This window comes from Protomyctophum parallelum (genome assembly GCF_964188405.1).
Source record: "Protomyctophum parallelum genome assembly, chromosome: 9".
NCBI lineage: Eukaryota > Metazoa > Chordata > Actinopteri > Myctophiformes > Myctophidae > Protomyctophum > Protomyctophum parallelum.
Window position 1 is genome coordinate 42,804,977 of NC_139706.1, and position 22,973 is coordinate 42,827,949.

A 22,973-nucleotide genomic window follows, 5' to 3' on the forward strand; every position below is an offset into this window, starting at 1 on the left:
CATCTTCCCCTAGACGACCCATGAGAGAGACAGTCACATCACACCATCTTCCCCCAAGACGACCCATGAGAGAGACAGTCACATCACACCATCTTCCCCTAGACGACCCATGAGAGAGACAGTCACATCACACCATCTTCCCCTGCCCGACCCATGAGAGAGACAGTCACATCACACCATCTTCCCCTGCCCGACCCAATGAGAGAGACAGTCACATCACACCATCTTCCCCCTAGACGACCCATGAGAGAGACAGTCACATCACACCATCTTCCTCTAGACGACCCATGAGAGAGACAGTCACATCACACCATCTTCCCCTGACCGACCCATGAGAGAGACAGTCACATCACACCATCTTCCCCTAGACGACCCATGAGAGAGACAGTCACATCACACCATCTTCCCCCTAGACGACCAATAAGAGAGACAGTCACATCACACCATCTTCCCCCTAGACGACCCATGAGAGAGACAGTCACATCACACCATCTTCCCCTAGACGACCCATGAGAGAGACAGTCACATCACACCATCTTCCCCTGACCGACCCATGAGAGAGACAGTCACATCACACCATCTTCCCCCTAGACGACCCATGAGAGAGACAGTCACATCACACCATCTTCCCCCTAGACGACCCATGAGAGAGACAGTCACATCACACCATCTTCCCCCTAGACGACCCATGAGAGAGACAGTCACATCACACCATCTTCCCCTAGACGACCCATGAGAGAGACAGTCACATCACACCATCTTCCCCTAGACGACCCATGAGAGAGACAGTCACATCACACCATCTTCCCCCTAGACGACCCATGAGAGAGACAGTCACATCACACCATCTTCCCCTAGACGACCCATGAGAGAGACAGTCACATCACACCATCTTCCCCTAGACGACCCATGAGAGAGACAGTCACATCACACCATCTTCCCCCTAGACGACCCATGAGAGAGACAGTCACATCACACCATCTTCCCCCTAGACGACCCATGAGAGAGACAGTCACATCACACCATCTTCCCCCTAGACGACCCATGAGAGAAACAGTCACATCACACCATCTTCCCCTAGACGACCCATGAGAGAGACAGTCACATCACACCATCTTCCCCTAGACGACCCATGAGAGAGACAGTCACATCACACCATCTTCCCCCTAGACGACCCATGAGAGAGACAGTCACATCACACCATCTTCCCCCTAGACGACCCATGAGAGAGACAGTCACATCACACCATCTTCCCCCTAGACGACCCATGAGAGAGACAGTCACATCACACCATCTTCCCCCTAGACGACCCATGAGAGAGACAGTCACATCACACCATCTTCCCCCTAGACGACCCATGAGAGAGACAGTCACATCACACCATCTTCCCCCTAGACGACACATGAGAGAGACAGTCACATCACACCATCTTCCCCCTAGACGACCCATGAGAGAGACAGTCACATCACACCATCTTCCCCTAGACGACCCATGAGAGAGACAGTCACATCACACCATCTTCCCCCTAGACGACCCATGAGAGAGACAGTCACATCACACCATCTTCCCCCTAGACGACACATGAGAGAGACAGTCACATCACACCATCTTCCCCCTAGACGACCCATGAGAGAGACAGTCACATCACACCATCTTCCCCTAGACGACCCATGAGAGAGACAGTCACATCACACCATCTTCCCCCTAGACGACACATGAGAGAGACAGTCACATCACACCATCTTCCCCCTAGACGACACATGAGAGAGACAGTCACATCACACCATCTTCCCCCTAGACGACACATGAGAGAGACAGTCACATCACACCATCTTCCCCCTAGACGACCCATGAGAGAGACAGTCACATCACACCATCTTCCCCCTAGACGACCCATGAGAGAGACAGTCACATCACACCATCTTCCCCTAGACGACGCATGAGAGAGACAGTCACATCACACCATCTTCCCCTAGACGACCCATGAGAGAGACAGTCACATCACACCATCTTCCCCCTAGACGACCCATGAGAGAGACAGTCACATCACACCATCTTCCCCTAGACGACCCATGAGAGAGACAGTCACATCACACCATCTTCCCCTAGACGACACATGAGAGAGACAGTCACATCACACCATCTTCCCCTGCCCGACCCATGAGAGAGACAGTCACATCACACCATCTTCTCCCTAGACGACCCATGAGAGAGACAGTCACATCACACCATCTTCCCCCTAGACGACCCATGAGAGAGACAGTCACATCACACCATCTTCCCCTGCCCGACCCATGAGAGAGACAGTCACATCACACCATCTTCCCCCTAGACGACCCATGAGAGAGACAGTCACATCACACCATCTTCCCCCTAGACGACCCATGAGAGAGACAGTCACATCACACCATCTTCCCCCTAGACGACCCATGAGAGAGACAGTCACATCACACCATCTTCCCCTAGACGACCCATGAGAGAGACAGTCACATCACACCATCTTCCCCTAGACGACCCACGAGAGAGACAGTCACATCACACCATCTTCCCCTAGACGACCCATGAGAGACTCAGTCACATCACACCATCTTCCCCCTAGACGACCCATGAGAGAGACAGTCACATCACACCATCTCCCCCTAGACGACCCATGAGAGAGACAGTCACATCACACCATCTTCCCCTAGACGACCCATGAGAGACTCAGTCACATCACACCATCTTCCCCCTAGACGACCCATGAGAGAGACAGTCACATCACACCATCTTCCTCTGCCCGACCCATGAGAGAGACAGTCACATCACACCATCTTCCCCTGCCCGACCCATGCGCAATGTTTTGGAAGTGTTTGATTATAATGACATGCCCAAATAGGGACATCGGGTCTATAAGCCAGATCTACAAGTAAAAAATAACCCATTGGTAAATCTGTCTTGCACATTTATTTTGGAGAACCGCTTCTTTCCACTTTAATTGTTGTGGATTCCTTTTGACTGTATGTTTTGTTAGCTGAGCACCCAGAGCCAAGGAATACACACAGAGGAAGCCCACCCGCTCCAGTTTTATAGAAAATAGGCTATATCAGACAGTTAAGGCCTCCACACACAGAGCGTGAATTCGGATTTTTAAGCGGCGTTTGTCGTTTGTTTTGCTCCTAAAACCCAACAACATGTAAGGCGGACACACCGGTTTGTAATCCAGCTCTGTCTGTTCTTTCAGGGCGATGCGGAGGGTCTCAACCCACTCCCGGTCACACACTGAATTCTCCTGGGTTCCGAACACATACAGGTCGTGCGGGATGGTGACAGTCATCTCGTCCAGGGTTTTTCCCAGGCCGCGGCACAGTACCCACGATGCCATCGACTTAGGGGCAGGAACAGAACCTACAGACAAAACAATTGCACTCTTAAGGTCATTACACACTGGCGAATTAGCGACGCGATGCGAATAAGCGATCTGAAAATGCGAAATATTGCATGTTGCAGTTCGCCTGCGAATCTCTGCAAAATACGACACCAGAGCGAACAAATAAAAGCGAAAACGGTCGCATTTTCGCACATTCGCACATTCGCCACTGATGTGGAAGCTTGCATGGACTTCAATTGTTTTTTTTAAATGCGAATTATTCGCACGAATATATCGCGTCGCCAATTCGCCAGTGTGTAATGACCTTTAAGGTCCTTTCAAACAGGCAGCGATTAACACACCTAGTAATACATTTTCAATGAGATCTGCGTTTCTTTTTCTGTACGCGCGTAGAAGTTGAGGGGCGACAACGCAAGCGTATTTATGTGGGCACGGTCCCGTCAAATTGTCGCGTACGTGCTCGTTTCGTGCACACGCCCACGACTGACTAGACCTAGATAATGTTGAGCTTCTTTTTTTTCACTTTGTGTTGTCGCGTCCCTCTTGAGCAGACCTGTCGTTGATGTCCGTCTGAAAAGTACCTTTAAAACTAAAGGTCTTATCTACCTTAAAGAATAGGGGAGGAGCCTAACTGAGTTGCTGTCTCTAATCAGAAAAGGATACAGTGCTCCTAGAGACAAAAACAAACTGAATTATATATTATGTCTTTTCCGATTTCTTTACATAATGTGATCCCAGATTGGGCTAAAATTTGTTTTTATGTTTGCCAGCCTAGGACATTTTAACAGGGTGGTTGTTAGACAGTTACAACAACTTGGGATGCCCAAAAAGGAGGAAAAAAGTCTTGAAAAGTATTGTCGCTGTCGCTGCTATAATTGGCAGTCATCATACGGTATATGGCGAAGACGCTGTTACTTATAGGCACAGAGTGCTGAGTGGTATGCGGAATTGTTAAAATATTTGCATCTCACCCATATTCCAGGAGCCAATGAAGACAGAGATCATGTCAGGTTCATCCTGGTTGGAATGTTTGTTCTTCATGAGCTGCAGCAACTGACAGAATGCCTCCCGCTTCTACACACACGCACGCACGCACACACACACGCGCGCACACACACAAACAAACACACACTAAACACGGATATTCGCTTGTGTGCTCTAAAATGCCCTAACGATCAGTCCCTTGTGAATGAATTACTGTGTTCTATCTACTGTACAATTGAGAGGTTGGTCACTTCATGCATATACGTACGTACCTTGGCGCTGGCAAAGATGAAGTCTTTCCTCTGACTCTTGTCTTTCTCCTTCTCAAACACGATGCCCAGTTTATTCTGCACCCGCTGAGACTTGATCAACTGACGAACTGATGGATAGAGAGAGATAGAGAGACAGTGAGGGATGAACAGAGGAGGAGAGAGGCAGATTGGGGAGGGAGAGAGAGACACAGAGAGAGGCAGAGAAAGCAGGGGGGGGGGGGGGGGTTATTTTATATGATTTATATTAATGATTTATATTAAAAAGTGCTTCATCAATCAAATGATAAGACATTGTGTAAGAGTATACTAGATGTTTGACATGGAACTCCTTGCTTCATTGATGTATTCCAGTGTTTAACCCATTCTGACCTGAGATCAGAATCATACGAGGTTTCCACTGGACACACACTTGTCTGATTAACCCATTCTGACCTGAGATCAGATTCAAAAAAATGTCAGTCGCTCTTCGATTTAAAAAAATAGCAGACCTACAAGCTCGTATCGCGCCACTCGGTGGCGCGATATGAGCTTGTAGATCTGCTATTTTTAAATAGCTAAAGCATAACATGATGCTGACACCAAAATGGGTGCCCGGTCAGAATGGGTTAAGTCTAGCGTGATTGAAACTATTAAGACCAATAATAATCTTGACTCAATGCAATATGAAATGGTACTAGAAAGATGTACTACAGTGCTGTACCATTCACACATCAGACATGTTCTTCATCAGTTTCCATGCATAGTTTAACATATCTGGGATACTGTGTGGACTGTGTGCGTGCGTACTACAGTATGTGTGGGTATTGTACATGTATGTCAGGTTAGGTCGGTCATTTGCGGTTTCGGCCCTTTCCTTCTGGACATACGAGCCAGATGTCTGTCTATCTCTCTCCCTCTCTTGTCACACATCACACATGTAGGACGTTAATTGACGTTAATTAAGTTCATGTGCATACTGTACGTTGCCTATATTATTCTGTATATTTAGGGCTTGTTTGGACTCAAGCACTGAGACACATGATGTTCCGAGTGTGTGGGATATCAGAAGCAACTGAAAAATATTTGTGCCCTTGATAATGTATTTTACAAGTAAGACGCGCAAACGCGGGAAGCGAACAGCTTGTGTGTGTGTGTGTGTGTGTGCTACAGCTGCGCCCTCTGGTGGCGGGTGGGTGGTGTCACAGCGGGACAGACACACAGACACACAGACACACAGACATGATCTGCAGGGTCTCATAGTTAGTGCTCACTGCGTTCGCAATCACTGCGTTCGCAATAAATGTGGACTGAAATAAAGAAATTGGAGTGTGTGTGTGTGTGTGTGTGTGTGTGTGTGTGTGTGTGTGTGTGTGTGTGTGTCCTCACTCTTGTCGTGTGTGTAGGTGGTCCAGTCCTCCTGGCTGTCCTTCATCTTCTTCATCACAACTAGTCTTCCTCCCTCCACATCCACAGACAGCGTGTGTTTCTGACTCTTACCGATCTTAGTCAACTCGGCCAAGTAGACGTCTAACTTCACCTGCGTGGTGGAGAGAGAGATACAGAGGGAGATGCGTTACACAGACTTCTGGTGCGTGTGTGTATGCGTGCATGCGTGTGTGCACGTGCGTGTGTGTGTGTGTGCGTGCGTGTGTGTGTGTCTGTGTCCGCGTTGGAGCCAGACTAATATATGGGTTTGGCTGATATATCGGTCGGTATTTAACCTTTTTTATGACATCGGTATCTGCCATTATGCAGCTGGTGTGTCCTGATTTGTAATCACTTTCAGAAGTTTGCAAACTAAAAAGAAAAAAGCATATAACAGACATTTTCTGAACTGATCACTTTTCAGTGGATGATTCCATTCCCAGCAGAGGTGATCAAATCAACAAGTCCCAAATCAGTTTAGACTAGAGTCTAGATGTAGAGTTGAATAGTACCAAGTCAAGTCACATATCAAGTCTCAAGTTTAAATGTTGAAAGTATATAGCAAATCAGTCAACACCAGTACCAATTTAATATTTTTTAAACAAGTGGTACACACACACACACACACACACACACACACACACACACACACACACACACACACACACACACACACACACACACACACACACACACACACACGACTAGCAAACTGATTAGAACAAATTTTGCACTTCTTGACAAATTATTGGTCAAAACAATGGGTAATCGGTAGTCTAGAACAGACTAGAAAATAAAATACATAAAATCTGGTATAAAGAGGTGAAGCAACTTTACAGTTGAATGCAGGTCAGGCCATAGCATCACCTCACCACCAGGTGTCTCCGTTTTACAGGTAGTGAATTTCAATTAGGCATTTCTTTGCTCTCACAGTGTACATTCATCTGCATTGGAACAGAATACGGTTTTCAATAATTGTTAAAAAAAAACTGTCAAAGATCACAGGAATGGCAAAAGAGACTGTGTTAGGGTAGATAGATAGATAGAATACTTTATTGGCAGTTTAAGAAAATTACAGAAATTGACATCATTTAAAAAAAAACGCCAAATGGACTTAGACACAAAAAAGCCTTCGCTTGTTTCCATTGTGGTCCACTTTGAAACATGAAACTATACACATACATACTGTACAGACAAAAACAACCATGGAACAAATAATAAATAATCCTTATATATAAGGCTGGGAGCTATATACATAGGACAAGAGGTACCCTGAGAGAGTTGGAGCTGGAGGGAGTGCATTCCACAGAGTAGTGGCTGCGTAGAAAAAAGCATTTTTACCCATGAGTGTCCTGAAACTGGGGGGAACTAGATCATAAGGACATCCTCTGGTTGAGTACCTGTGAGCATCCCTCACTCTGGGCAGGTAGCCCAGCAGGTACTCTGGAACAGAGGCACCTAGGATCTTGAAGACCAGACACAATGAGAGCTGAGATACTCTCTCCTCCACCCTTAGCCATCCCAGGCTACTAAAGTGGGCGCTAATTTCCTGAAACGAACACTCGACAGGACGTGACTGACAGGCAATTTGTCGGAGCCGGATAAAATCAGCTGAGATTTCCGCTCTGCGGCTCGTTATCAGGCCTTGTGGCGAGCGGTCGTTAGTGGATTAATCTGTTTTCATAATCTCACATCTCTCCACTCTTCACAGCAACATTCCGTTTCCTCTACAAGCAGGAAGTAGCTGAAAGGCAGCCGCCACCACGCTATCAGCATACACTGCCACGTCTTACACGTAATGACCCTCGTTCCCCAACTTCATTACACTTTCTCTCCTCCTCTCTCCACCAGACCTCTCTCTCTCTCTCTAGCTTTGCTCATTCATCTTTGATATCTTTCCCTCGTTTATATTAACGACAGTAACCCTCGCTCAATCAAAATCAAAAAAGACTTTTCAGAATTCTTCAAAAAGCATTAAGCATCTGTGTCATTTTAACACTTTATCAATATAATTCAATTTACTCAATATATACATCTTTAAAGCGACTTTCTTCTGGATCGGCAGCCAAATACATATAATGATTGGGGTCCTTGACATGACAAAGTATGAGCACTACTGATATACCGTAGTAAAATATGTTTTTTCAGAAAACTGATTAGGCCTCAGGGCCTAATGGGTTAAGCAGTTAACCTAAACCGCCCAGATCACGCGTGCACGCACACGCACACGCACACGCACACACACACACACACACACACACAGGAGATAGCTCCTGACCTGTGGGCCACACGGCTTGAGAAACGTTGAGTTCCCAAGGCTTCTCTCTCTTTCTCAGCTGTGTGTCAATGGCTCATCTGTCACTACAGTGCAAAAAGGAACTAGTCACTGATTTGCTTATGAGTCAACTGTCTGAGGGGGAGGGGGGTATGGGGGTTGTGTCAGAGGTCACGAGTCATCGGGTTAGAATCCCTGAGGGTCTGTAGCGCTGTGAATTCATTGCCTCATTCTTTTCTTTTCTCAGAACTTCAACTGACGCACGATTGTCTGCAGCAGTCACTCGCGTATGGGGAAGGGGGGGTAACCAATCACATGTGTGTGTGCCTGTGGCAATATGGTATCATGCATCCATATTTGTGCCCCATTCTCGTCAACCACTGATATGACTCCAAAAAACACTGCTTGTGGCCCAAAAAACGACAACAACAAAAAAACAACAGCAAAACAAAAAAGTCCAAAAACAGCCGGGTCATTGGAGGTTGATTCTAATGTTCCATAGGAAATACATTGCAAACATTCCTCTCTGGGCCCCGCCCCCTCCGCCCCCTCCGCCTGTGATGAAAGACTTCCTGGAAAGAAATAAGTGACGGATGACATCATCACATCCTTACAATAGCAATCCCGTTCTGTCCGGAATGTGTGAAATATCGCATACTGAACGGCAGTGCTACAGCAATGGTTCCAAAAGGTAGGGCCGTGACCCAGTTTAGGAACCTTCTGGTTGTATAGACGCCCGGCCACACAAGCCAGTGCTGCATGCAGGCTTTCTGATATCGTCACTGTCGATACAACTATTACTTAATCTCAGGAAATGTACAAAAAAAAGAACCTGAATTCCAATTAATCCAATGTAGATATTGTTTAAAGCCGTTTTTTTTTTTTTTTTTTTTTTCCCTTTTTATTAACTCATTCTGACCTGAGATCAGATTCTAAAAAATGTCTATTACATCCTGACAGTTTAATTATTAACCCATTCTGACCTGAGATCAGATTCTAAAAGTGTCTTTGATTTTTCAAAAATAGCAGACCTTCAATAGCTAAAGCATAATGCATAATGCTAACACCAAAACGGGTTCCCGATCAAAATGGTTTAAGCTTAAGTAGATACAGGCTATGAGAAAAATACATTCAAAGAGCCTATCAATGACCTGCGGCTACTCAGTCAGGCGTACAGTATGTGTGTAAACTGAATGATGAATGACAGTCCTTGAGCTTTGTGGGATTACAGCTGTTTGTTCAGCCTCTTCTTGAAGGCGTGAACACTGATAGATGTAATGTCTCAAACAACCACAGGGGGAAGGCTGTTCCATGTCCTTATAGCAGAGTGGAGAAAGCTCCTATCAAGGCATTTGGTGTTTGACTTGGGGGTTTCCCGGGCGTGGCTTGGTAGTACTCTCCGGGTGATTCGACCTGAGGTGTGGGCTTGAGGTAGTAGTGCTTTGAGGTCCACTGGACAGTTGGGAGTATGCATCTTGTAGAGAACAGTTGTTGCTGCAACTGTTCGGCGATGACTCAGCTTGCTGATGGCGTACTGCTGTAGGGCAAGGTCCAATGATTTTTAAGGCCTTCTTTTGGATGAGGTCTAACTGCCTGAGAGTGGTCAGAGAGGCATTCATCCAGGCTAGGCAGGAGTACTCCATGATGCTCCTGGCCTGGGTTTTGTAGATGTTGGTCCTGCCTTTGGCATCAAGCTTTTTGGCCAGCTTGCGCAGTGCTCCAAGACGTTGTCCAGCACGTCTGCAGATGTTGGACAGATGGCTGGTCCACGTAAGTTTGCTGTCTATGCAAAGACAATCATTTTTATTGTTTACATGTTTATAAAAGCCACAGACATCTCCACTTTCACTAAAAATAGCTAAAATAGTTATTCTACAAGCCCACAGCGAGTCACATTGTGACGCGTTGTAGGGCATGCATTGACAAAATGCATGCCCCCCCCCCCCCCCCATCAAGCGTGACGATGGTGTTGAGTCATATGCACGGTATGGCTTTCCTGGGACAGAGGGATCCATATCTCTGTCACTGGTTCAACAAAACCCACCACATCACAGGCTCTAGTCTCTTCATCAAGAGTCCACAACGGAGTAGTTGGTGGTCCAACTACTCCGCTCCTACCTATCAAATAGAACCATGTCTGTTACTGTTGGTAATGTCACCTCCTCAACAGCCCAGCTCACTTGCGGTGTCCCTCACGGATCCATACTTGGTCCCCTACTAGTTTCAGTCTATATGCTCCCCCTCAGTCATGTCATTCGCAAACACAACATACAGTTTCACTGCTATGCTGATGATACCCAGCTCTATCTTCCACTCAAAGCCTCCGACTCCAGTTGCCTATCCTCCCTTAAAGCATGCCTGGTGGATATTCACTCATGGATGTCTCAAAACTTTTTACAACTAAATTCTGATAAATCTGAGATTATTCTGTTTGGTCCCCTCAGTTCACAATCACAATTCTAGACAGTCTTGGCCCCTTGACAACAAACGTGTCTCCCGTTGCAAGAAATGTGGGTGTCTAATTTGACTAAGAACTCCGCTTTGAACATCAGGTCAAAAAGGTTGTACAAACTTGCTTCATGCATGTAAGAAACACCCACAAGATAAAATCCTTTCTTTCTTCTAGTAATCTTAAGACTGTTGTGAATGCTTTGGTATACTCTCATTTAGATTACTGTAATGCTCTGTACTCCGGACTCAACCAAAACTTGATAAATCGCGTGCAATTGGTCCAGAATGCGGCGGCTAGGCTTATTACTGGTACCAGGAGATTTGACCACATAACACCTGTGTTGGCTGAACTCCACTGGTTGCCAGTCTCTTTCAGGATCAATTTTAAGATTGTATTATTGGCCCAGGCCGTAGCGTAACGGTCTGGGCACCGGACTGGTAATCCAGTCGCAGTGTGCCGCGGGTTCGACTCCCGGACCTGACACGGCCTTTACTGCATGTCATCCCCCCATCTCTCTCCCGTTTCCTGTCAGCCTACTGTCTGTCCCTTCAAAAATCAATAAAAAGGCGTAAGCCGCAACAAATATAAAAAAAAAAAAAAAAAGATTGTATTATTAACTTTTAAAGCTCTTAATGGTCTTGCTCCCACCTATTTATGTACAATGGTTGAATACTATGTACCTTCACCTATGACCTTAGATCATCTGGTCTGGGTCTACTGAAGGAGAGTCACAAGGCTAAATTGGTGACCAAAGGTGATCGAGCTTTTGTTGTTGAGGCCCCTAGGCTCTAGAACAACCTACAAGAGGAACTGTTGTTAGGGCCCCTAGGCTCTGGAACAACCTACCAGAGGAACTGAGGCTAACCAGTTCCTTAACAAGTTTTAAATGTCTCTTAATGCAATCGGTGCCGGAAGTTCTTCAAAATAGGAGCTCTGTGGTGCCAGAGTTGTCTGGTCGCTTTTACTCTGAAACCCACGACCCGGAAACCCAATAAAAAAAGTTGACTTTACATTGCTAGCTTACATTGTGATCGTTTTAATTTATACGATATATGATCCAAAAAGCATTCATATTTTGCGGGAGAGACGGATGAGGAGCAGAAATGAAAAATTAAATAACCATTTATCCCTTGAAGCCCCCCTTCTTACATCTGACAAAAGCTGAGATTCCCCCACATGTACGAATACACACACATGGATTGATCTGCAATCTCAACATCTTTTTTACATTTCAAGTGAATTCAAGGTTCAAGGTGTTCTTTACTGTTTTATAGAATCAGACACCAAGTCACAGGACCTGAGTCCACACCTCTGACCCCAGTAACTAGGGCTGTGTGGTATGTGTGTGCGTGTGTGCATGTGTGCGTGCGTGTACCTCAAATGCCTGTACAGGGATGGCTTTGCTATGACGTGTGGAGAGAGGAGCCGGAGAACTTGGAGAGGACAAACTCATGTCCTGGACAGCTTTCAGAGCCTAGAGAGAGAGAGCGAGAGAGAGAGCGAGAGCGAGAGCGAGAGCGAGCGCGAGAGCGAGAGAGAGAGAGAGAGAGAGAGAGAGAGAGAGAGAGAGAGAGAGACAGACAGAGACAGAGAGAGAGACACAGAGAGAGAGAGACAGAGAGAGAGAGACAGAGACAGAGACAGAGAGAGAGAGACAGAGACAGAGAGAGACAGAGACAGAGACAGAGACAGAGACAGAGACAGAGACAGAGAGAGAGAGAGAGAGAGAGAGAGAGAGAGAGACAGAGACAGAGACAGAGACAGAGACAGAGACAGAGACAGAGACAGAGACAGAGACAGAGACAGAGACAGAGACAGAGACAGAGACAGAGACAGAGACAGAGACAGAGACAGAGACACAGACACAGACACAGACACAGACACAGACACAGACACAGACACAGACACAGACACAGAGAGAGACACAGAGAGAGAGAGAGAGGGGGGAAGACAGGCAGAGAGAGACAGAGAGAGTCGTTAGCAGCAAGGAAACCATTTATGTTTCCACCTTTTGATTAAGGAGTAGAAATATGACATCACATTGTGCGGTGGTACACAAACAACCTAGCCCCCAGGAGGGACAGGGTTTTTGTTCCGAGGTCAAATCATATTAACTACTGGAGCGACTCGAGCGAGTAGCCCCCCTGCCTGATGCCCAAGTACAATATCTCCCTTGAACAGAGGGGATTCCCCTTTGTGTGACTTGGCTTTCCAATGCAGGAGACCCGGGTTCAAAGTCTACCGGTACTTAAAACCCAGGTGGTTACATAGACATATATAAAGGCTAGATGGCGCAAGGCGGAGTCTCCGGCGTCATTCACCAACAGCCATCTTGCTACAGTGAACCTTTCTGGTACGTTCTATGGTAGCAGGTGATCTGCTCAAAGAAAAATACTCTTAACTCGCTGAAATCTTGACGGATTTACAAACGTTTCGGTTTATTACAAACGTTATCTACGTGGCGATATATTAATATCAGCTAAATGTAATTTTATATGAAAGTCCATACGACTGACGTCTCTGACATTTATAACAAACTGTTTGAAAATCGGTTGAAAATGGAGCAAGGTTATTTAAAAAGTGCATACCCCATAGACACAATGCTATGAATGGGCGAGCTACCTGTAGCAAGATGGTCGCCATGTGGCGACGTCGCTCTCCATTGGCCAATAGCGTGGGTGAGCCATCTAGCCTTTCTTATAGCGGTATATCTTTGGTTGCATTGCTGCCGTGAATAGGGTGGGGGGGTCAAGAGTAGCCCTGTCCAGAGCCCAGAAGCCAGATATACCCCTTGATAATTATTATTTCAAAACATTTTCAAAAAACATTCACCAAAACAATTCAAAGATTTTTTTCAACTAAAATAAAAATGTTTAAGACGTTTGGGAACCACTGCATTATATTAGGGGATACGTGCCTTATGGGACATTTTGACACATAGATGGACGAGCCCAGGGTTGAACTGGTGACCTTCTGTTCACCAGACGACCTCTCTGCCCACTCAGCTATGGCTGCCCCAGGAGTTGCAGCCAAAACCATTCATCAAATGGGTGAAACTGTCGCAGGAAGTGGCTGTATTACAGATAGATACAAGATGTGTTGTTATTGTTATTGCCTCCATGTTGTATTATGGCCTCTATGTTCAACCTGAAAAGGTGGCTAAAAACAATTGAAATCTGTAATCATGAGTAACTATCAGCACTATTTAGTATTTATCACCGGTGTCATTTTTCACTTTTTCGCAGTTGTTCTGTCCCACTAGTGTGACGGGTCAAACTACTATCGTGACATGCTACTTAAAGCATAATGAAATTAAAGCATAATGAAAATTTGAAAATGTTGCCTTATAGAGCGTCGCAGTCCCGCCCCCTTTCATGACGACACCTGGCCCAGGAAATGAATCCCAATGCATTTTCCCCATAGACATTTCAAAAAGTATTTATTTAAAGACCTTTTAACCCTTTTACTGCTGCCATTTATTGAGAAATTAGGACCTAATTCATGCCAGCATTTTTTTAATTTGAGCTCTTATTTTGAAAAGCCACATTTTGCCTCAACCGGAAGTGAGCTTATCCCTGCCAGCTTTACGTTGCCAAGACAACCTTTGTTTACATGATCGAAAAATGCCGGTACATTTTTGCACTCCACAACGTCGGCTCGTGCCGTCAAAGAAACGCTGTTTTGACCAAAAATGCCATCTGGGACAAGGAATAGGAGATACAGGCGATTGAAAGAAACGGATAGAATGGATTCTTATGGCGACGGTGAATTAATATGAACGATCCAGTGCAGTGCTAACAACAGTGCTAGCTAACCGGCTAACGTGAGTAGCATTATGGCTTGATCAATCATATGCACTAATAAAGGGCAATTGCCGAAGGGCTTCGGCAATGGCAGCAAGCGTTAATATCAAATTAATGCTTCAATTGCCGAAGGGCTTCGGCAATGGCAGGAAGACGGTTAAGCGTCGTACGAAGCCAACTCGAGTCGTGACAAATCATGACAACACACACAATATTTTGGACAAAACAAATAATTACATAGAACAAAAACAACAACAAAAAGTGTTGTAACCTGCCGTTTTTTTCTACTTTCTAATTCTTTGTTTGGCACGATAAATTGTGTTTGTTGTCATGATTCGTCACGAGAAGAGTTGGCTTTGTCCGCAGCGTAAACGTTTTTAAATAAATACTTTCTGAAATGGCTATGAGGAAAATGAACGGGCCAACTTTCCTGGGCCATGGTAGGGGGCGGGACTGCGACGCTCTATATTGGATGTTAAGTGGTTAAAATCTCACCTGGCTGCATTTCCAAGCAGTACCGCCCTCCCAAACCTTCTATACAAAGACCCAAGGGCCTGTTTCTACATGGAACCTAACATAGAGGCCATAATACAACATGGAGGCTATAACAATAACACCACATCTTGTATCTAGGGGGTTTTCATGATTCTGAATCAATTGAAAGCATTATTTTTGCACAAAAAATCACTCCTTGGGCTACATTTGGCCATAGCCACTGACCTCATCATATTTGTGATGACGGCTATGGTCGTTTTGAGCTGAATCAGTGTTTTTCGTGCAAAACTAATGCTTGCAATGGATTCAGAATCATGAAAAATCCCTAGTTTGACCCATCCCATGCTACTTAAAGCATAATAACATTTTGAAAATGTTGCCTTATATTGGATGTTAATGGTACCCCAGCTTATTATGCTAATTATGACAATTGCCCAACATATGCAAGATGGCATCCGGCAGTTTCTAAATGCTGGGGACCCATACTCAACATTTCTAACATAAAACGTTACGGTACTCAAAATGTCCGGGTCCACAATGGGGCTCTATGGGCTGGCAAGCGGACTAATAGCCAATCTACAAGCAAAGAAAGTGTGTCACAATGTGACGTCCTCTCTCCGCCGTGTCTTGGGTTGACCCCTGGGCCCCAGACAGAGGCGGAGTCCCAGCCTGGGGCGCTCATATCATGCTAGGCTTGTAAGGCTACAGATGCAGCCAGCGGGAGCTCTGGACAGATGATCCATCATAAGGTTATCTAAACACTAACCAACAGCTCTGTGTGTGAGAGAGAGAGAGAGAGAGAGAGAGAGAGAGAGCAAGAAATGGGACCTTGCGCATGGAGCCATTTATACGCTCTCAGTTTTGCACTCCAGATTTTACTGTGTTAAATATGCACTGTCTGTACCTTCTTTTCTATGGAGGACAGAAGATCTTTGAGAATGGCCAGCTTGGTCACCAGGTTCTCCAGCTCCTGGTCTCCGCCCTGATTCACAGACTGAGGGAAAAGAAATACAAAAATTTAAAAACCACACCCATGTGAACACACACACACACACACACACACACACACACACACACACTTTGTCATTTGAAAGAGTATAGATTAGGCATCATGCAGCTGTCATGTCATCATCGTGTCGCAAGCAGGGCCATCATCAGGAAGACATAAAAACTAACAAAAGACGGAAGTAGAAGAGAAGGGGGGGGGGGGGGGGGCTTACAGCTCCAAACGAAATCAGTTGCAGACAAAGCTTGCGAGTCTGATTCAAGGACACTTGTACAAAGTGGGATCCTGAGAGCAATGGAAGTGAAAATCAGTGAAGATGGAGGTTTTCTGCCCGACATTGTCATTGTCATTGAAATAACAACAACAAATAGCTCTTTTGACGAAAAGAACAAAGTTAACCGTACCGTGCCATGAAAGGCATTTCACATGTTCTAATTTGGGCCATGTTCGGGAGGTAGTGCTGGAGCCCGAGTTCCGGGAACCCAAATCTCAGAACTTATGTTTGTGTTTATAATGGAAACGTAACAGAAAGCCATCACACTACTTGTGAAAGCTTTCAGGTCATGGAAGTTTCTGGGTTACCGCCCCAAAGACTCAAAAGCTCTGGTTTTGGTCTTTGGCCTCTATTGGTGTATACATTTGAATCACGTTGGTTTTCAATATTTTCTTGCTGTTACAGTGGTTCTCAATGTACCCCCAGGGGACATTCAAGGGCTTCCAGGTGGGCCCCAGCTAAATGGCTGATGGTCACTGTAGGATCCAAATGGACCTGTAACTGAGAGTGTACAAATTAAACCAAATGGACCATTAGTAATCCAATTGATGCTATTGATACACTCTCAGAGTTAAATGAACACTGAGGATTTGACATATTGAGAGTAGAAAGATGACACGGAGTGACCGGTCCCGGATCAGATTCAAACATCCGGAGTTACACGCCCGTCAGCGCGCCAATCGGGTCAAACCGCCAGGGATGCACGAACGAAGGTCAACTCTTCTCAACACCTGATAATGTTGACATCATTTGCAGACACATCCCTCTATTTATACGAGCGAATGGTTGGAAACATTGACAGAACGCGGCCGTTGTTTCTTACAAGCCCCGTGTGTACAACAGAAACAGGAAGGGAAGACATTAAGACAATGGCACGTCATGTGACTGTTTACAGATGCAACAAAGAGCAACTCCAGTCAGTCAGCGTCGCAAACACGACTAAAAGGAAGAAATACACCGATGGACACGCAAGAAATCTGACCGAAACCCATACATGTGGGTCAGTGAACACACAAGTACTGTAGTGTACACAGACACGCAGACATACACCATTTGCAGCCCAAGGATAATTCTAGAACAGGATATAGCGTGTGTGTGTGTGTGTGTGTGTGTGTGTGTGTCCAGGAACTGTTATTCTCTCCTGGAGACAAAGAGCTCTTTCCTCATGACCCCCCAATGCACTCAGGAGCACCATTTGCTGTGCGTGCGTGCGTGCGTGCGTGCGTGCGTGCGTGCGTGCGTATTAGCATGTTGATGTGTGTGTAGCTGTCTGCCCAATGCCAATACGGTCTGCAGGTTAAATTCACTAAATAACTGTGTGGCTCTTGCCCCCGATGGACCCTCGCAAATAACATCAGAACAAACCTTTTTGATCTAAAAGGGAATCTCTATATCTTTATCTCAAAATGTGTCAGATGAGCACAGACTACAGTACAGGAGCTTTCAGCCTGCAGAGTGGAGTGGCAGCAACGCGTGTTCTGTGGCTATATAAGGTTAGGGATGGAGAGTTTTGTCCTGGTCAAACTCCAAATATGTATCCACCGTTGAAACAGTTTAGTCCAAATTAAATCTATAATCTTACGGGATTTCACCTCGATCGGTGTAGCCTTGGGAAAGCACAGCATCTGACATGTGTAGTCAGTGTCATAAGTAAAATTTGAGCTTGTTGAGGAGCCGCTCTCTCAACAAGTGGACTTGTCAAAAGTCTGCTGCAATAAACTATTTAGATTATCACACTGGCATTGTCCATTTCAGGCTTTTCCTATACAACGCTCCACAAATTCCCCAGTGACAGTCAAAGGTGCATCAGCACAACATTTAGGCTATACTTTGCTACATGGATAATTGCAATCAATACACAAAACGAGGGCAAACTGCACTCCGCATGTTTGTGTTGGCAAAGCATTGGCGCAACACCTTTTGTGAATCGGATATTAAGAAAACAAGCGCAATTGACGCGCAACTAATTGTGCCATCAGCGGACACAATGACTCATGCATTCTGAATGTGAATTTTCCCCTGTATATCCAAAGCACCTCATCTCACCATTCTTCTTACCAAGGATGTGTAAGACATCAGCCACACGCACCCACCCATACACACCAACACCCACAGCCACACGCACCCACCCATACACACCAACAACAACATACCTGTTGGATCATCTTGGAGACCATGAAGGCACTCTGCTGATCAAATACTTTAGACAGAATCTCCAGGCCAGACAGAACCTTATCCACCTCTCTGTAGGAGGTGGAGGGAGAGCAAGAGACAGACAGAAAGAGAGAGAGAGAGAGAGAGGATAGAAGTATGTAAGAAACATGCACAAGTCCGTGTTTGTATGTAGTACTGTACATACATTTGTAAAATATTGTATGCCATTATATTCTTCATGTGTGAATATAGTACTGTGTGTGTGTGTGTGTGTGTGTGTGTGTGCGTGCGAGCGTGCGCGTGTGCGCGTGCGTGTGTGAGTGCATGTCTGACCCGTTGAGTCGTTTACAGGAGGCCACCAGGGTCTTGTTGAGGTGGGGCAGGGCGCATGCTCCCTGTTTGACAGCTTCCAGGTCCAGAGCGTAGCTGCCCTTCAGGTACTCATGGGAGATGGTGCTGAGACCGTTAGCCGCCGGAGAGCTGGTGGGGGGTGGAGTCATCGACATGTTGTGAGCTTAAAGAACTATTTTTTTTAAATGTTTTAAAATAGTAAAAGAAAACGTAAAAAGTCCAAGCATCTCTGAAACGGTCTGCGAGTGTGTCGACCAGGATATAAACATAGTATATATACATTTATGTGCAGTCAGGAATTCCACATTCACCTACTTCCTCAAACCAGAAAAGCTGACTCACTGTCTACCCCAGCACACACATGTGCAATTGTGCACACACACACACACACACACACACACACACACACACGTTACTTACTGCAATATCACGTTGATGTCAAATGAGCCACAAAGGTTACCACAAATGCACATACATACCTGCTACAAGTGCACACACACACACACACACACACACACACACACACACACACACACACACCCCTTCCCTACTAGAAACGACCATATGCGTTTTGTATCCAGCGACAGAGGCCGTTGGCGTTGAGAATCCATACCGCTGTTAACTGGTAAGCAATTATATAATATATTTTTGTCATATCTGTATATGTGGGTGTGCGGCCATATAATGAACTGTTTATCATCACACTCAACCCATTACAAACAAGTCACAATCGTGCATTTAGGCTACTGTCCAAAACAAGTCAGCTGTGTCGTATTTGACCATCCACTCCTTGCATATCCAACGTGTATTTGATGTGTATATAAAAAGTTAAAAACACGACACTTGACTGTATGGTTTCTTTTTTTAAACACAACATTCACAGACGTCGCGAATAATTTGTTGTAATACAGTCGGGAGCAGAGAGGGCGGGGGGGTGGAGTTAGGAGCAGAGGGCGGGGGGGTGGAGTCAGGAGCAGAGGGTGGGGGGGTGGAGTCAGGAGCAGAGGGTGGGGGGGTGGAGTCAGGAGCAGAGGGTGGGGGGGTGGAGTCAGGAGCAGAGGGTGGGGGGGTGGAGTCGGGAGCAGAGGGGGTGGGGGGTGGAGTCAGGAGCAGAGGGTGGGGGGGTGGAGTTAGGAGCAGAGGGTGGGGGGGTGGAGTTAGGAGCAGAGGGGGTGGGGGGTGGAGTCAGGAGCAGAGGGTGGGGGGGTGGAGTTAGGAGCAGAGGGTGGGGGGGTGGAGTCAGGAGCAGAGGGGGTGGGGGGGTGGAGTTGGGAGCAGAGGGGGTGGGGGTGGAGTCGGGAGCAGAGGGGGTGGGGGTGGAGTCGGGAGCAGAGGGTGGGGGGTGGAGTTAGGAGCAGAGAGGGTGGGGGGGTGGAGTTGGGAGCAGAGAGGGTGGGGGGGTGGAGTTAGGAGCAGAGAGGGTGGGGGGGTGGAGTCGGGAGCAGAGGGGGTGGGGGTGGAGTTGGGAGCAGAGGGGGTGGGGGTGGAGTCGGGAGCAGAGGGGGTGGGGGTGGAGTCGGGAGCAGAGGGGGTGGGGGTGGAGTCGGGGGCAGAGGGGGTGGAGTTAGGAGCAGAGGGGGTGGGGGTGGAGTTAGGAGCAGAGGGGGTGGGGGTGGAGTCGGGAGCAGAGGGGGTGGGGGTGGAGTCGGGGGCAGAGGGGGTGGGGGTGGAGTTAGGAGCAGAGGGGGTGGGGGTGGAGTTAGGAGCAGAGGGGGTGGGGTGGAGTTAGGAGCAGAGGGGGTGGGGGTGGAGTTAGGAGCAGAGGGGGTGGAGTTAGGAGCAGAGGGGGTGGGGGTGGAGTTAGGAGCAGAGGGGGTGGAGTTAGGAGCAGAGGGGGTGGAGTTAGGAGCAGAGGGGGTGGAGTTAGGAGCAGAGGGGGTGGGGGTGGAGTTAGGAGCAGAGGGGGTGGGGGTGGAGTTAGGAGCAGAGGGGGTGGAGTTAGGAGCAGAGGGGGTGGGGGTGGAGTTAGGAGCAGAGGGGGTGGAGTTAGGAGCAGAGGGGGTGGAGTTAGGAGCAGAGGGGGTGGAGTTAGGAGCAGAGGGGGTGGGGGTGGAGTTAGGAGCAGAGGGGGTGGAGTTAGGAGCAGAGGGGGTGGAGTTAGGAGCAGAGGGGGTGGGGGTGGAGTTAGGAGCAGAGGGGGTGGAGTTAGGAGCAGAGGGGGTGGGGGTGGAGTTAGGAGCAGAGGGGGTGGAGTTAGGAGCAGAGGGGGTGGAGTTAGGAGCAGAGGGGGTGGAGTTAGGAGCAGAGGGGGTGGAGTTAGGAGCAGAGGGGGTGGAGTTAGGAGCAGAGGGGGTGGAGTTAGGAGCAGAGGGGGTGGGGGTGGAGTTAGGAGCAGAGGGGGTGGGGGTGGAGTTAGGAGCAGAGGGGGTGGGGGGGTGGAGTTAGGAGCAGAGGGGGTGGGGGTGGAGTTAGGAGCAGAGGGGGTGGAGTTAGGAGCAGAGGGGGTGGGGGGGTGGAGTTAGGAGCAGAGGGGGTGGGGGTGGAGTTAGGAGCAGAGGGGGTGGGGGTGGAGTTAGGAGCAGAGGGGGTGGGGGGGTGGAGTTAGGAGCAGAGGGGGTGGGGGTGGAGTTAGGAGCAGAGGGGGTGGAGTTAGGAGCAGAGGGGGTGGGGGGGTGGAGTTAGGAGCAGAGGGGGTGGGGGTGGAGTTAGGAGCAGAGGGGGTGGGGGTGGAGTTAGGAGCAGAGGGGGTGGAGTCGGCACATAAGAAGTGGCCCGGCGGCTCCAGCCGGGAGATGCTCCGCCCCTCTATGCCCAGAAAAGCACAGGTCTCTTTCATGCTTTAGGACCTTTAAATGGAAGCTATAAAATGTAATTTTGCTTTACCAGCAGAAATAGTCTTACTTTTTTCAAAAAGGCACAGCACCCTGTCTGTTGTAATGTCTGACTGACACACACACACACACACACACACACACACACACACACACACACACACACACACACACACACACACACTTCCCTATTAGAAGTCTTCCATCCTGTGTGAGCAGTGTGGTTTTCAACAGGATGTGGTTTTCCTTTCTAGAGGGAGAGAGGGTCCCAAGGATGTGTGTGTGTGTGTGTGTGTGTGTGTGTGTGTGTGTGTGTGTGTGTGTGTGTGTGTGTGTGTGTGTGTGTGTGTGTGTGTGTGTGTGTGTGTGTGCGCGTGTGCATGAGTTGTGTAAGTGTTTACCAAATAGTTTTTTTTTTACTGCACATGGTTATCTGTGTTGTCTTGTTCTTTTTCTTTTTTTGTTATAATTTTTATCCGACGATTTTGTAACCCAGTTTTCTTCACCCAGTGCCAATTATCTAATGTCATCCTAGGCGCTACACTTCCTCTGCCAACCTGGGGAGGGCAGCGGACTGACCTCATGCCTCCTTCTATGCATGAGGAGTCCAAGCTGCTTCTTTTCACCTGACAGGGGGGAATTTCCCTGGCCGGACGTAGCGCGTGGAAGGAACACGTTATTCCGACAAGTTCCTTTCCCCTCCATCAGGCGCCACGGTCTTGTTCTTGTGTGGGCGTGTATAAGACAGGTACATCTCTGTGGGAGGTCTCTGGTGTCTTTCAAAATAAGAGCGTGTATAAGACAGGTACCTCTCTGTGGGAGGTCTGTAGAGTGTGAATAAGACAGGTACCTCTCTGTGGGAGGTCTGTAGAGTGTGTATAAGACAGGTACCTCTCTGGGGGGGGGTCTGTAGAGTGTGTATAAGACAGGTACCTCTCTGGGGGGGGTCTGTAGAGTGTGTATAAGACAGGTACCTCTCTGTGGGGGTCTCTAGAGTGTGTATAAGACAGGTACCTCTCTGGAGGAGGTCTGTAGAGTGTGTATAAGACAGGTACCTCTCTGGGGAGGTCTCTAGAGTGTGTATAAGACAGGTACCTCTCTGGAGGAGGTCTCTAGAGTGTGTATAAGACAGGTACCTCTCTGGGGAGGTCTGTAGAGTGTGTATAAGACAGGTACCTCTCTGGAGGAGGTCTGTAGAGTGTGTATAAGACAGGTACCTCTCTGGGGGAGGTCTGTAGAGTGTGAATAAGACAGGTACCTCTCTGGAGGAGGTCTGTAGAGTGTGTATAAGACAGGTACCTCTCTGTGGGAGGTCTGTAGAGTGTGTATAAGACAGGTATCTCTCTGGGGGAGGTCTGTAGAGTG

The 22,973-nt window shown here is 47.4% G+C and overlaps 1 protein-coding gene across 1 annotated transcript in view; it reads right to left on the reverse strand.

Annotated features, from left to right (window-relative positions):
* Positions 1-22,973, reverse strand: part of inppl1a (inositol polyphosphate phosphatase-like 1a) — a 63,195-nt gene that overhangs the window by 16,045 nt on the left and 24,177 nt on the right. Inside the window, exons 5-12 of the mRNA XM_083773436.1 lie at positions 18,820-18,966; positions 18,486-18,576; positions 15,957-16,046; positions 12,130-12,228; positions 5,989-6,139; positions 4,624-4,730; positions 4,339-4,441; positions 3,188-3,384 (exon numbers count right to left, since the gene is read on the reverse strand). Coding sequence (XP_083629562.1) covers positions 3,188-3,384; positions 4,339-4,441; positions 4,624-4,730; positions 5,989-6,139; positions 12,130-12,228; positions 15,957-16,046; positions 18,486-18,576; positions 18,820-18,966 — 985 coding nt within the window. The remainder of the gene's footprint in view (positions 1-3,187; positions 3,385-4,338; positions 4,442-4,623; positions 4,731-5,988; positions 6,140-12,129; positions 12,229-15,956; positions 16,047-18,485; positions 18,577-18,819; positions 18,967-22,973) is intronic.